The sequence below is a fragment of the Onychomys torridus genome, chromosome 2 (genome assembly GCF_903995425.1).
Source record: "Onychomys torridus chromosome 2, mOncTor1.1, whole genome shotgun sequence".
NCBI lineage: Eukaryota > Metazoa > Chordata > Mammalia > Rodentia > Cricetidae > Onychomys > Onychomys torridus.
The window spans coordinates 135358589-135373544 of record NC_050444.1 but is presented as its reverse complement, the minus strand read 5'-3'; the positions used below and the strand labels follow the sequence as shown (position 1 = coordinate 135373544).

Below are 14956 nucleotides of genomic sequence, written 5' to 3'. Positions count from 1 at the left end.
CTGCTACCTCCCACCCATCCCCACCCTGGTGTGGACACATGGAGCTTGGGGATAGCCCACACTGAGCATGTTTTCTGGAAGTGGGGCCCAAGGAGCGGGACCACATCCCATGGAACATGTGTTCAACATGCGAAGGACAGGACTTCTCCATCCCACAGACTCAGTCACTGGAGAAGGGGCCCTGAGTTCTGCAGGCTTGACATACACCCAAGGGATCGTATGCAGAGCCTGAGCACCTCGGCATCCTGGGGTTGGGACTGGAGGGTGGCTTGAGTGGGATCCTCCTCTCCCTCCAGCCACAGGAGACCAGCCCATCCTGGCAGCACTCCATGCTCTAACCACATGTCTCTTTGTCACTAACCTCTGTTCGTGTCTTGTTCTCAACTTTCCAGCCAGATGTTTAGTAATAAGCGGAGTTTCTTTCGGATCCACGCCAGCTGGAGACCGAGGTACCCCCTCATCTGCTCCTCCTGTCCCCTTTCCTCCATGCTCCCCCCACTTTAGGGGCTGGAGAGGGGGACAGGATGGGCCAAGGACAAGGTGCATGTGCCTGCCGCCTGCAAGCTGTCTTGGGGCCCTAAGCTCCCTTGCCTTCCTGAGGTTGCCTCTGCCAGGTTTAGGGCATGTGCCCAGTGTCAGAAGGGACACTCTCAGGAGCTTGAGGATATGTTGGCTATGCTGCTGACCTCTGTTTTCTTGGCTAAATTACTTCTCTTCTTCAGACCTGTTTCCTTTCTGTGGGATGGACAGGTTGAACTAGAGGCTCTCTGAGGGTCCTTCCCACTCTGACCTGTGCCAACCTTGGGATGGGTTCCCTGCCTCTCCACCACCCACCTGGGAAGCCCACAGGTACCTGAAGGGGCTGTGCCCAGCACCTGCATCACCAATTTCAGAGCCCTGGCTCTTTCAGCTGCCTCACAACTACATTTGTGGTACCTGCCCCATGCCAGGCCCTGCTCTGTGCACTGGGGAACGGTGATGAATAAAACATGGTCCGAGGAGAGTTGCCAAGAGTGATTGTGGTTCAGTGCATTGAGCACAACACAAGAGGGAAGCAGAGGGGCTGTGGAGCTGAGGTCAGACATTTAGCCCAGAAGCAGTCCTGGAAGAGGTGGCTGTATGGGGAGGGTACTCTGGCCAGGGAGCTGCACAGTTCGAGCTCGGAGGTGAAAGAGAAGGCGCAGCTGAGGGAGATGAGCATGCAGCCCAGTATGGCCTGATCTGAGAGTGGCCCCTGGAGCCACGCTGGGACAGGATGGGATCAGGAAGACCCCAACAACCAGTATGAGCCTCATTCTGTTGGCATTTGGGTGGCCTAGGTTTGGGGAGCCTTGTGGTTGGAGATAGGGCCAGGGCAGCCATTCTTAGAATTGTCCTTTCAGGCCACCATCTAGCTCCAATTTGCTAGCTATGTGTCCTTGCGCACACCACCTAGCTTTCTAGGCCTCAGTTTCCTTCCATGTAAAATATAGGTGCTAATGGGGTTTGCTTCTGCTAGAACTGACTGGCTTCTGTGAGTGTAAGTTGGCCTCATTCAATTTAGTGTGTTTGTCAGTTAAGAAGGCCTTTGGGGTGTGGCTCAGTTGGTAGAGTGCTTGCCTAGCATGCATGAGTTTGCTTCTTAGTGCTGCATAAACTGGATGTGCATGCCTACTGTCAGAGCACATGGGATTTAGAGGCAGGAGGATCAGAAGTTCAAGGTTATCCTTGTCTGTATATCAAGTTTCAGGCCAGACTGGACTACATGAGATCCTAAATAAATATCTTATAAATAAATAAATAAATAAATAAATAAATAAATAAATAAATAAGCAAGCAAGTAAATAGATAGATAGATAGATAAATAAATAAATAAATAAATAAATAAATAAATAAATAAATACCATACTTTTGAAAAGTAGTTTGGAAGCCGAGAAGGATGTAGCTTTATGACAGACCTCTCGAGTTCTATTCCCAATCTTGAAAAAAGAAAAATCAAAAGCTTGAGAACATGTCTATAGGAAATAGGGGTTCCCCGAAGGTGGCACTGAGGAGGCTGGGTTAGACCTGCCCAGAATAGGTTGGAGGTCAAGAAGGACCAAAGGTAGAGAGGCCAGTGGTAAGGCTGTTTCCCCACAGTCCTTGAAGAGGGGCTGTATGGAGCAGCACAGGGTTGGGTGTCTGCCTTTCTCAGCCTGGGCTATGGTGGGCAGAGCTCCCTATGGCTGGGTTTTCAGGGCACTTGGAGAGCAGCCAATGAAGGTTTTACCCCCCTTCTTCCCCTTCCCCCACATCTTTCCACCCCCATGCACTAATGCAGCCACTCCCCATCTGTCAAGGCACCAACAGCCCTTTTCTCTATCTCAACACTGTTGACATTTTGAATCCAATGATTCTTTTGCTGTGGCTTACAGCATGCATCTTGGGATGATGGACAGAATTTCTGGCTTTCACCCAGAAGGTACCAGGAGAGCACCTTTACAGAGTGATAACCTACAGTTCATCCATTGTCAGGTGCCTTCCTGGTGGGCAAGATCGCCCCCAGATGAGAACCATTGCCATAGTTCCCACACTAAACCCTTGTCCTGGGAAAAGGCAGTCTCTAAAGACAGAGAAAACGGATCTTGATCTTGTTCTTATTTTAGGTGAACCGTTTCTTTCTTTCTGCATCTATAAACTAGGGATGGTAAATTTAGGGACCCTACCAGGGGAGGCTTAGAGTCCTAAAGGCACCAAAGCCTGCAGATGGACCCTGTGTGCTCCTAGGGGCCTAGGAAGAAACGAGCTGTTTGGTGCCTACCGTGTGCCAGGTTTCTTTCCATTTTCTTTGAGCTTTCAGGCTCCAGAGAGGCTGACGTGAGCCTTTTTCTGGTCCCTGCCCAAGGAATTGGAATCCAGGGCTGCTCCAGGGGAAAACAGTGTCTTCTTGCATTCAAGAAGAGCCAAGACCTTTGACTGGCTGGAAAGTTACAGAATCCCTAAATCAGGCCAGAAGCTCCCTCCACCACCAGGGAATTAGAGCCAGAAAGGGACTTTGTAAGCCTTAGTGCAAGCCTTAGTCTCCTTCCTTCTGAGGGCTCTGCCAGATGCAAGCATAGCCTTGGTGTACACTTCAGTAATGGAGGCCATGCTTCCCCAGAACGTCAAGAAGCAATCTGGAGTTCCAGTCCTTCCTTAGACCAAAGCACAAGGACCTCCAGTCTCCTGTCTCTTGACATTGGAGGAGCAGAGGACAGGGTGGTCCTGCATGGCCTGGGTGGGTGTGGGTGCTTGCCAGCATGAGGAGAGCCCACAGGAATGGGGCTGCAGAGGCAAGTTTGGGAAAGCCAGACTCAAACTTCTCTTGGAATCTTTGGAGTGTGTCAAAGAGATCCCAGGATTTCAAAGAACATGATGGATTGCTTCTAATAGCCCCCCAAGCTCTCAACTTGTGACCTATAACCTCTACCCCTAGGCAGGGACCCACCCCTCAGGTTGGCCCCACATCTGGGCCATTTTTCCCAAGGTGGCCCTGGCTTGGCCCACTCCCCCACCTCACCATGCTGACTCTGCTCTCTTCTCCATGCCCTAGGCATGGGGACCCTGCCTCCCACCTAATAGGGAAACCAGATTCTGTTATTTGCTCAGCCCTTGATCTGAAAGCCCTCAGGCAGGGGCTAGGACCCCCTTTCACCTCTGCCTCTTCTCAAGCCTTGTCTGAACCTGGCTGGTGTTTTCCTGTACTATGGCTCTAGACACTTGGTGTGGGAAACTCTGAAGCTGTCAGCCGGGGTTCGCCAACAGGGGAAATGCTGCAGGGTGTGGGGTGAAGGATGCTTGCTGAGGTCTTACCAACAGCATAGCATGGTTCTTGAACCTCTTGGACACAGAGTTGCTCTACCAGGTATTGGTTAACTGGGGCCTGTCTGAGGGAAATGGAGGCCTCCTTCTGTTTGTCCTCCAAGGTTTGGGGAGCACGGTGCCGGAAGAGGTGAGAGCAAGCTTTCTTGCACACATGTGTGTTTACAAGCACATAGGTGAGTAGGCAGAAAGATGAGCCTTCCAGGTGCTCAAAGACCATGTGGGTAGGATGTCAGGAGAACAGGTTACCACACACAATCCTCACTGAGGGGACCAGCACCTGGTGTGTCCTGGACATTCAGACCCTCAGCAGGCCATCATATCACACAGCCCCCCAGCTAACAACACATGGAAATCTGGGATAGAGACCTAAGTTTGCAGCATCCTATTTATGCAGTTGCTCCAGGTCCTGAAGCCGTGACCTGACCAGTGTGGGATAAGATGGCTCCAGCAGTGGGGAGGAGGAAGTGTAAATGGACACATGTATATACCCTGTATATACACAAGTGTGGCTTTGTACCTGGGTACACGTGTACACACACTTTCGCTTCCACAAAGCCAAGCCCTGGGTACAGTGAGGCTCGGAGCCTTGCTCTGTGTGCCTGACCAGTGAGCTCCTCCTACAGTGTGTCTGTGCCCACAGGGTTTGCTGCCTCCACTCTCCCCCCGCCTACCTGGGCTGGTCCAGGATCCTCTGTCCTGTCTCACTTCCTTCCGGTTTCTCTCACTGCTTTTCACTCTGTCTCCTGTGTGACCCTTGTCTGTCTGGGGCTGGGGAAGGGATGTGTCCCCATTGACCTACCTAGCTTCCTGTAGGCATCAGGGCCCCCCTCAGCACCCCCGAGGAAATAACTGGTGGGAAATCCAGACCCGATAGCTAACCCCTAGATCAGCTAGGTCAGCTTGGTCCCCACCTGCCTGCTGACCTGCTTCAGCACCAGCTAACTTGACCCTTTCCCTGGCCCGCCCTGCCCTGCCAGCAGCCGGATGGGCATCAAAGACCGTATCCGAATGAGCAGCTCCCAGAAGCGGACTGGTCCCTCCAAACAGCACCTGGCACCCCCGCCAATACCCACCTCGCCAAGCAGCGAGCAGGTGGGTGAGGCATCCAGCCCCAGCAAGGTGCAGAAGAGCTGGAGCTTCAATGACCGCACCCGCTTCCGGGCCTCTCTAAGACTCAAGCCCCGGAGCTCTGCTGAGGGTAAGCCCCAGAGGTCAAGTGCATCTGCTGGAGGTGGCCCGGGCGGGGGAGACTGGCTCAGGTCATCCGCTCTAGAAAATGGGCATCAGAACTTCTTCACTATACCCAGTCTCCAGACTGTAGGATAATCAAATGAGAATCTAGAGGGGCTTTTGGCAGAGCACAGGATTGGAACCAGGCTTCCAAGAATTGAATACTGGCTCTGTCACTTTTTAAAAAATTAAATTGTATTTTACTTATTTATGGTGTGTATGTGTCCATGTCTGTGTGAGTGGAAGTCAGGGGCCAACTTGTGGGAGTTGGCTCCCTCCTACATGGGTCCTCAGGATCCAACTTGGTCATCAGCCTGCATGCCAATCACTCTTACCCACTGAGCCATCTCACTGGCCCTCCGTCACTTGTTTTAAATAAGTGACCACATCACTCTGGGTCCCACTTTCCCCGTCTGTAAAATGGAGGCAATAGCAGTATCTATTTCAGAGAAAGATTCTGAGGAGTAAGTGAGGTGATCCTTGGAAGTCGAACAGGAGAGTGGAATTCATAGTAAGTGCCCAGCAGCAGCCAGCTCTCGAGGCACTTTGGAAGGAGTCATAACCCTGAGTGCAGCTGCCCACTGGACAGTCTCCATTGCTTCTCTTAGCTACTCCGTTTTGCCTCCACTCTGTAGACATGGAAACTGAGACTCTCAGCATATGAGTGGGGGAGCTCTTATCCTGAAGCAAGGCTGGCCCAAGTGCCGTCTGCTGTCACCTGCACCAGACTGACCTGATGCCGCTGTGGCTAGGGATCTGTCAGGGGCCATTTCTCCACTGTTAGAGGAAGATGGTCCCTTTGGGTTCTAGCTTTCACTGGGACTTAGGCAAGAGGCTGCTCTGTTCTATGTCTCAGTGTCCTCTTCTGGAAAATGGCAAGGATATATGGGGTCTCCTGACAGACTCCTTGCCCCTGCTGAATATCCTGTAGGCTCTTGGTACAGAAAGAAAGGGTAAACAGATCTAATGGCAGATGAGGACAGGAAGCTATGGGGGATGAGGACAGGAAGTGGAGGATGAGGACAGGAAGCTATGGGGGATGAGGACAGGAAGCTATGGGGGATGAGGACAGGAAGCTATGGGGGATGAGGACAGGAAGCTATGGGGGATGAGGACAGGAAGCTATGGAGGATGAGCACAGGAAGCTATGGAGGATGAGCACAGGATGCTATGAGGATGAGGACAGGAAGCTATGGAGGATGAGGACAGGAAGCTATGGAGGATGAGCACGGGAAGCTATGAAGGATGAGCACAGGATGCTATGAGGATGAGGACAGGAAGCTATGGGGGATGAGGACAGGATGCTCCTGTTGTTCTTGGAAGGAGAGATTAGCTCAAATCCTCTGCCTGTGTTGTGCCAAGATGCTGAGGACTGAGGACTCAGCCTTTTCCTGGAAAGTTACTTAACACCACAAACCAGTGGTTCTTTGGGAGGCCCTGACCCATGGAAGCCCACACATAGGGTCACCTTCCTCCTGTCTGGTGAGGAAAGTACACCCTCCTGAAGTACAGGGAACTAGCCTCTGAGAGGCTGTTTTCCTATCCTTGCTTTAAGGGCCTTCCTTGTAGCAGATATTGGCAGGGGCACTAGCTGGAGTTCCTACCCTCCCAACCCCCCTCATTCCCAACTGGAAAAGAAGACCATCCAAGACTCTATAAAGAGTATCGAATAAATGCCTTTTCCTTGGGGCTTACGGCCCTGCAAGGAGTAACACATAGCATGTCCTCAAGGCTGTGTGCATCACCTTTGTCCCAGGTTAGACCATATGTCCTCGAAAGCAGCTTCCTGTTACAAGGCAGATGTCTGCCCTGCCCAGCCCTGGAAGAGGCAAAAGGGCATGTAACACAGTGAGCTAGCACAATGAGAAGCAACAGCCAGGAAGGCAGGAACCTGTTCTGCCTTGAGCCTTGGGAAGGTTCTGGACCCCCCCCCCCTTTTTTTCTTTTTCTTTTTTTCAAGATTTATTTATTATTTACACAGAAGAGGGTGCCAGACCTCATTACAGATGGTTGTGAGCCACCATGTGGGTGCTGGGAATTGAACTCAGAACCTCTGCAAGAGCAGTTGGTGCTCTTAACCTCTGAGCCATCTCTCCAGCCTCTGGACCCCCTTTTACATCTTTCTTCTCTTATTAGCACTGTTAATGGAAATGGGGACTAGGAGCGCTTTCTTCTACTACCCCTTGGCCCTCATGGACCATTCCTGTCATTCCAGAGGGCCCCTCGGAGGAAGTAGCTGAGGAGAAGAGCTACCAGTGTGAGCTCACGGTGGATGACGTCATGCCTGCTGTGAAGACGGTCATCCGTTCTGTCAGGTGAGGCTGAAGCCTAAGGTGAGCAGCTCTCCCACCTGCTACCCGTCACTGCTCCCCATCTGGGCCTGTACTCATGGCCAGGCCTGGCACAGCTCCCGGGGTGCCAGCTGCTACCTGCCTGGAGTGCAGGAGGTGTGGGCAGGGAGCATATGGCTTCCAGCACCGTTTGCTCCTACACAACACACAACGTGTCCAGAGGGCCTGGCTCTGGTGGCCAGTGGCACAGCTGCCCATCAGAGTCTCTGTCCTTACACACCATGCCCTCCCGTCATCCCAGCTCAGCCCCTCTGCTTCTCTTTCCCGGTTCTCCCTCTCAACCGTGCGGCTGCCTCTTTCTCACTCTGTCACCAGAGCGGTGACAGAGACCCCTGACAGGCTCTACCTACTTTACACGTGTTTTTCTTCCCAAGCTCCTTTTGTCTCTATTTCACAAACTCTCCCTGGGTGTCTTGGCCTCTCTGTTTCTCCTAAGACATCCTCAAGAGCAGTACTCTTCATACCACAGGTCGAGAACTCAGTGAACCTGTCAGTGTGTCATGGCAGCATTAAAAGAAAGAAAGAAAGAAAGAAAGAAAGAAAGAAAGAAAGAAAGAAAGAAAGAAGGGAAGAAAGAAAGAAAGAAACAGAAGCTGGGCATCGTGGCTCAGTTCTGTGTTCCTAACACTTGGGAGGTAGAAGGAGGCAGCTTGGGAATTCACGGTCATCCTTGGCTACATTGGCAGTTTGAGGCTATCCTGGACTGCAGGATCTCTTGCTTCAAAAATCAAATAAAAAGAAAAAAATAGGAGACTGAATGTCTCATACTCAGGGTAATAATGCTTATGGGATTTGTATTTCAATCTCTGTGTGTATGTGTACTAGTTTGCAGGGTAAGATGTGTTCTTTATGTAGGTATTGGTTAAACAGTTTGAAAGCCATGATATATTGGCTGCTGTGATAATTCATTAGGGACTGGTCTCCTGTGCCCCATAGCCATTGCCCAGTGTGGATCTGGCCTCAGCTTTCTGGCGAGGAGTCCTGGCTAGGTCTCCATTCCTAGCCTGCAGCTGGGCTCTGGAGGCCACTGGAGCTCAGCTCCCTTGACTCTGTTCCCTGGCTTATGCACCTGCCTACCCACAGCCTCTTCTTTTTTCCTTTTCAGATCAGCCAGCCCTTTCCTCACCTCTTTCCATACATCCTGTTTCTCCCTTTCTGTGACCACCATCTTGGACACAGTATCTGAGCTGTGAAGGCCAGGCTAGCTCTCCTTGGCACTCCCCCACCACACACACACACCCAGAATGCCCCCCCACTGCTCCTCTCCCCACTTCCCCGAGTCAGGCAGTTGATGATACCACTGCCTACCCTGTCTCCAGCCATAGGAGTCAACTTCAACTTGGACTCAGAAGTCTCTTGTCCGACCTCTGGGTTTCTCAAATCTGTCTCCTCCCAGCTCAGGACCATCCTGAGAACTGGTCTTTGTGCCTAGACTGTGGAGCACCCAGACACATTCTCTCCAGAAGTTGGCAGAGCCAGCATGTTGAGGCAGACTGATGACTCCTCCCCAGCCCAGGACCTTCTCCACCCAGCCCCCACCCCCCCTTCCTCACAGCTAGTCCTGTGCCAGGCTCCCCTGCCAGTTTCTGGGAAGCTTCTTTCTTCAGAGCAGGAGCGGCTTTCTTGCCCCTGGCTGGAAAACATTGCCCAAGGCTCTGCCTGCTGAGGCCCCTTCCCTTCTCGCGGCTCCCAGCTCTCCCTTCCTATTCTTTGAACCTGGCTCTCGTCTCCCCCAACCACCTGCACCCTCCCAGCCTCCCACCCTAGACCTGGGCTCTCTATAGCCAGGGATTGGATCTAACTCTCTTTGGGTGTCCAAAACCCTGCACACAATTGCCAAGTATGTGTAGAGTGAATGCAACGTTTCTTTCCTAAGCCAACAGCAGCAGTTGGTGTTCTAGAAGCTACAAGTCCCACTGAGCTGAGAGACAACGGGTCCATTCCCTGCCTCCTCTGTTAACGAGGCTGTAGAGGCAGGCATATGAGAAAACACCAAGCCAGCCTGTGGGTGTGCAGGGCAAAGGGGAGCCTGGTGGTTAGGTAAGGAGGCTGGGGACCCAGCAGAGGTTGTTTGGAGTGGTCCAAGATCTGGACAAAGGGGCAGAGAAGGGATTGGAAAAGAGTACCCTACTGGAACAAGAGCAACTGCCAGATCCCCCTCCTCTAACAGGATTCTGAAGTTCCTGGTAGCCAAAAGGAAATTCAAGGAGACACTGCGGCCATATGATGTGAAGGATGTTATCGAGCAATACTCCGCAGGGCATCTGGACATGCTGGGGCGGATCAAGAGCCTGCAAGCTCGGTGGGTATGCAGGCTTTGAGAAGGAAGTGGGAGGGAGTTAAGGGTCCCAGCCCAGGTGAGCCATCTGTGCTCTCTAAGGGTGCTTCCCAGATGGGCAAGGTCCTCGAGGAGGTTTACTGTCCTATATCTGTAATCTCAGCACTGGGGAGACAAAGGCGGGAAGACCATGAGTTCTAGGCTAGCCTGGGCTATGAGATGTTGCTTTAGAAGAACAAAGAAATCAGAAATCAAATTCAAACCAAAAGATCCCTGGCTTGCAGTTTCCAGGCTGCTTGGAAGCTGAAAACCAAACCAACCTCAGTTGTGGTTCTCCGGATGAGTGGTTCTCAGGATGAGTCCAGTCCGTACTCATACCTTGACAGCTTCCTTAGGAGGCCTGTCCCCAGGTCTGGAAGTAACTGACCCACAGTGACCACTGACTTCCCATCTCCCAAGTATCAATGTGAAGCAAGTTACCTTTCAAATCTTGCCTCTAGAATCCTGCATGTCCCTTAGGTCCAGGATCAAGGAAGAACTTTTATATCAAGTCCCAAATGGCCTAAAGCTTTCTTTTCTTATTGTGCCCTACTTTCTCACCGTATGATCATTCATTAACTCAAAAAATAACATTTGAGGTGGGGCATGGTGGTGCCTATCTTTCATCCCAGCACTCAGGAGGCAGAAGCAGGTGGATCTCTGTACGTTTGAGGCCCGCCTGGTCTACATAGAGAGTTCTAGGTCAGCCAGGGCAACATAGGGGGTCCCAGTCTCAACAACAGCCACAGCATTGGAGGGGGGAGGGGTGCTAGAGGCAGGAGGATCAGGAGTCCAGCCTTGGCTATTTAGAGAGGTCAAAGCCAGCCTGGGTTATAAGAGACCCTGTCTAAAAGGGGGAAAAAGAGAACAAATAAAGGGTTGTGGGAAGAAGGAGTGATCAGATGTGACCTCTGCTGCTGTTGGGTCAAGTAAGTAAGGACTGAGTTGGTCACTGGATTTAGCAACATGGAGTTCACTTGGGGGAGGGGAAGTCTGACTAGCTTCAGAGGGAAAGGAAGCAGAGCTGCGGGCAGAGGGTCAAGTTAACATTTGCAAGGACTTTGCTGTGAACTAGCAAGCGTGGAAGAGGATGGGATCCGCTCCAGCCTTGTCCACCTTCCAACATTCCCTTTCCCAGCCTGTCATTTCTCACCTCGGAGGCTCCGCTTGTTATTTGGAGAATTCTCAAAGCAGGGACTGGTGTCTCCCAGGCTCAGCCTCCCTTGGGCAGGGAAGTGGCCTCTTCCCACCGGAACTTCAGTCTGTCTTCCCTGTCAGCTGTCAACCAAGGGTTCTCCTGGAAGGGAGAAACAGTGTGACTCAGTCTCTTGGATAATTTTTCCCCCCACAGGGTGGACCAAATTGTGGGTCGAGGGCCTGGGGACCGCAAGACTAGGGAGAAGGGCGATAAGGGGCCTTCGGACACGGAGGCAGTGGATGAAATCAGCATGATGGGGCGCGTAGTCAAGGTGGAAAAGCAGGTGAGTGTAGGAAGGACTTCCACCCGATGGCTGAAATAGCTGTACAGCACCGCTGCAGTGCTGTGCCGAGCCTCGGCCCCTGGGGACCCTAGCAGGGCCCACATACTGAGTTCTGCTCCGCCAAGCTCCATCCCACAAACAAGCCGGGCTCCTAGAAAGCCCACTCACCCCCATTCCTGGAGTACCCAAGGCGTAGGCGGTCCTAACCACGCCTCCTACCTGGTGTCCTAACCGTTTCCAAGCCCCGCCTCCTCTATACGCTCCGCCCCCGAGCTCCGGCCCCGCCCCGTCCGGGCCCATCCCTTCCCCAGCGGCGCTCCGCCCTCGGGTCCAACACCGCCTCCAGCCTCGCCCCTCCCCTCCTCCCAGGTGCAGTCCATCGAGCACAAGCTGGATCTGCTGCTGGGCTTCTACTCGCGCTGCCTCCGCTCTGGCACCTCAGCCAGCCTGGGTACCGTGCAAGTGCCGCTCTTTGACCCCGACATCACCTCGGACTACCACAGCCCCGTAGACCACGAGGACATCTCCGTCTCGGCACAGACCCTCAGCATCTCTCGCTCAGTCAGCACCAACATGGACTGAAGGGCTTCTCAGGGGCTGGGCAGCCTTCGGTCTGCCCCTCGGACTCACCCCGAGGCCTCACCTCTCTTACTTGAACTCGCTCCCTGGCAGGGAGAGAGGCCACACACAGTATTGAGCTGTCTGGGTGGGCGAGATACCCGATGCCAGGTACCAGCGCCCCAGGAGCATGAAATGCCAGGCCACGTGGTGGGCCGCAGCAGTGGCTGACCGGAGGCCTCCGGACACTCCAGGACCCTGCCAGCTCCATTAAGGTTCAATATGACCCGCTTGGCAGGGGCTCTGTCCCGGGAATGGGAGCAGGGCGCTGGGGCCCTGGTCCCTGAACCAGCTTCTAGCTATGCAAGGTGAGGTCTCCAGGCCCGCCCTTCCAGGCAGAGCAGGGAAGCCCTCCTGCCAAGCCCTGCCCCACTCGGGGATGGGCCCAAGGTGCCCCCACAGGTGCCCACAAAGCACAGGACTCTGCCATAAGGTAGATGGGCACCATATATGCAAACTATGTTAAATATGCAACTCTGGGGACCCCCATGGGGTTCCTCTGCCTCTCCCCCACTGGGAGTTGGGCCCCAGCAGTATCTGGTCTCAGGCTGCTTGGCCATACCCAGCCTCCATTCTTTGGCTTATCATCCACCCCCACCCAGCATGGGGCCTAAACTTCCCTGTCCTCTCCCAAGGACAGTGTCTGGGCCTTTCTGCTCCATTGCAGGTGTCATCCGGGGGCTCCCTCTTGCTGCTGGATGTCCTGCTGGTCCTCCAGACAATTTTGACAGCACAAATTCCTGTATTTTCCCCAGACCTACCAGACAGTGGCCCACCACCAGGAACACAAGCATAACCCTTTTATTTCTCCATCAGAACGGCTCACACAGTGACGCACACGACCACATACACTTGGAGGCTGGAGGCGTGAGCACAAAGCCAACTGGTCTCCCGGGCAGGAAAGGGAGCATCCATAGGTCTCCCCAGGCCCAGCCTCAGAGTTTTACTTGCTCCCTGACAGGAGTCCTTTGGCTGCCCTGAGGACTGCGTTGGTGTCCCCACAGCATAACCCAGGTCGAGGCCTCCAGATTTTGCACACCACTGGAGAGAACCCAGGCACGCCCTCTTCCTAGTCCCAGAGAGAACACACTATCCAGTGCTATACCAAGTACAACTGGCTCTCACCTGCACTGGCCTCTGCTCCACGGTCTCACTCCAAATGGCAGCGCTGCACATTGGCACAAACGCCCAAACACGGCAGGCCTCAGCACCAGCTTTGGATCCCCACCCTTTGTTCCTCTTCTGCAAAGCCCGTGCAGGTGGCAAGGGAGTTAGGGATGGTGGACCAATGATGACACTCTGGGGGGTGCTTGGGAACAAGGAGCTGAGGCCCAACTGTCTGCATCTCATACTGGGACCTGCATGTACCAGTGCCAGGGCTTGGGTTGAATCTTACTCAGCCCAGTCTCTGCCCTACCATCTGCATGTACCATCATGCCCTGGATGGAGTCCATCCTGGCTCGTCCCACTTGCATTGCACTGTCCCCAGAGAACCACTCCACCACCTCAGAGACAGCCACCACCGAGAGGGGCTGGAGAATAAGATTGCCCTGTGACCAAAGGAGACATGGGAAGAAGCCCTCCCTCCTTCCACGATCGAGGTTCCCCACCAACCCAGTTCTCAGATGTGCAAGTACCTCACTTTGTTAACTTATTAACTTATTGGTTTCATTAAAGTTTTCAGTAGGAAGTGATTAGTCCTGGTTGTGCTGGAGGGCTGAGGGAGGGCTGAGGCTCCTGATTTGGTGGTAGAAATGAGATTTGGAATTATTGTAAACCATACAGGCTCAACTCCATATGGCCCAAGGAAAAGGAAAAGACACATTATCCTGGATAACTGAAGCGTCCAGGGGAATAGATTTGACTTCACAGACAGGTAAATCTAGGTGCTGGAACACTTGCTAATTCCTCTGCTCGACCCGCCTCACAGCCAGGTGGACCTCTTGTGAGGACCAGGGAGAAGTGGATACCACTTTCCTGTTGGTTTGTCTTGTCAGGAAACCAGAAACAATGGTAGGGGACTTTTTGTTTGTGTTTGGGGTGGGGGGGGTTATTTGTTTGTTTATTTTTGAGACGGAGTCTCTGAGCATATCTCAGCCTTATGGCAGGTAGTAGGTTTTTCTCTTTGACTTCCAGTAATTTACATAATTCATTTTGTTCATTTACACACAGAAGCACTGGTAATGAGAAAAAAGAATGTGACTGTTTGTCCATTTAGAATTAGGACACAGCCAGTGCACCCAGACCTTCATTTTTTTCAGACAGGGTATTTAGATATTTATCCAGACAGGGTACATAGCCCAGGCTGGCCTCGAACATGCAGCGACACTACTCCCAGCACACAGAGCCTTCTGTCCTGTTGGCTCTGGGAAGAGAGAGGAACCATTCATTGGAAGCTTTCACTTATAGCATCACTAAAACTTCTAGGGAGTTTAGGCTGGACACCTAGGGCTCCTTAGCCATGGGATTCCCCTGGGGCAGGGGCATGATAAGCAGTTAACATTTCAAGTTATTGTCAACATTTCATAATGATTCTCCAAAAGGCTCAGTGGTAGGAAAGTCATGTCCTTCCCCTTCTTCATATAAGCAAAGGTCTCAATAAACTTAAGCCACCCGGGAAGCACCACCCTGACATTTATGGATCTTGCCAAATGATATTTACCACCCAGAGGGCTTCCTCTAGTCTATACCAGCTAATTTCTAATTGTCAGAGTGACCCAGGTGACCTGAGAGATGGAATGTTTCTTCCAAATTCACGTCAGACCCAGAATGGTACTTATTCCACAAGGAGGATTTACAATGGAGAGCTGTGCTGCAGGCAGAGCAAAGAACAGAAAATCCGGGGTTACCTAGAGAAAGTTGTTGGTTGGACACAGCAACCCTTCCTGGAATGACAAAAATGTAGGAAGCCATTGGGACCATCGAAACTCACAAGCTTGGTGCTGGGGATGTGGCTCAATGGTAGAGCGCTTGTTTAACATGTTCTAAGTCCTGGTTCAGTCCCTAGCACTAACACAGACAGACAGTCAGACAGACAGACAGACAGACAGACAGACAGACACACACACACACACACACACACACAGAAGGAGGACAAGTTTTGGAATTTGGAGATATGTAAAGGAAGTTCTGGTAGG

General features: G+C 52.5%; 1 protein-coding gene across 1 annotated transcript in view; it reads left to right on the top strand.

Moving 5' to 3' along the window:
* Kcnq4 (potassium voltage-gated channel subfamily Q member 4) overlaps positions 1 to 13494 on the top strand; it is a 49408-nt gene extending 35914 nt beyond the window's left edge. Inside the window, 5 exon segments of the mRNA XM_036179633.1 lie at positions 4800 to 5020; positions 7268 to 7367; positions 9574 to 9705; positions 11072 to 11201; positions 11571 to 13494. Of these exon segments, the coding sequence (XP_036035526.1) occupies positions 4800 to 5020; positions 7268 to 7367; positions 9574 to 9705; positions 11072 to 11201; positions 11571 to 11783 (796 nt within the window). The 3' untranslated portion in view covers positions 11784 to 13494.
* Positions 13495 to 14956: the final 1462 nt, after the last annotated feature.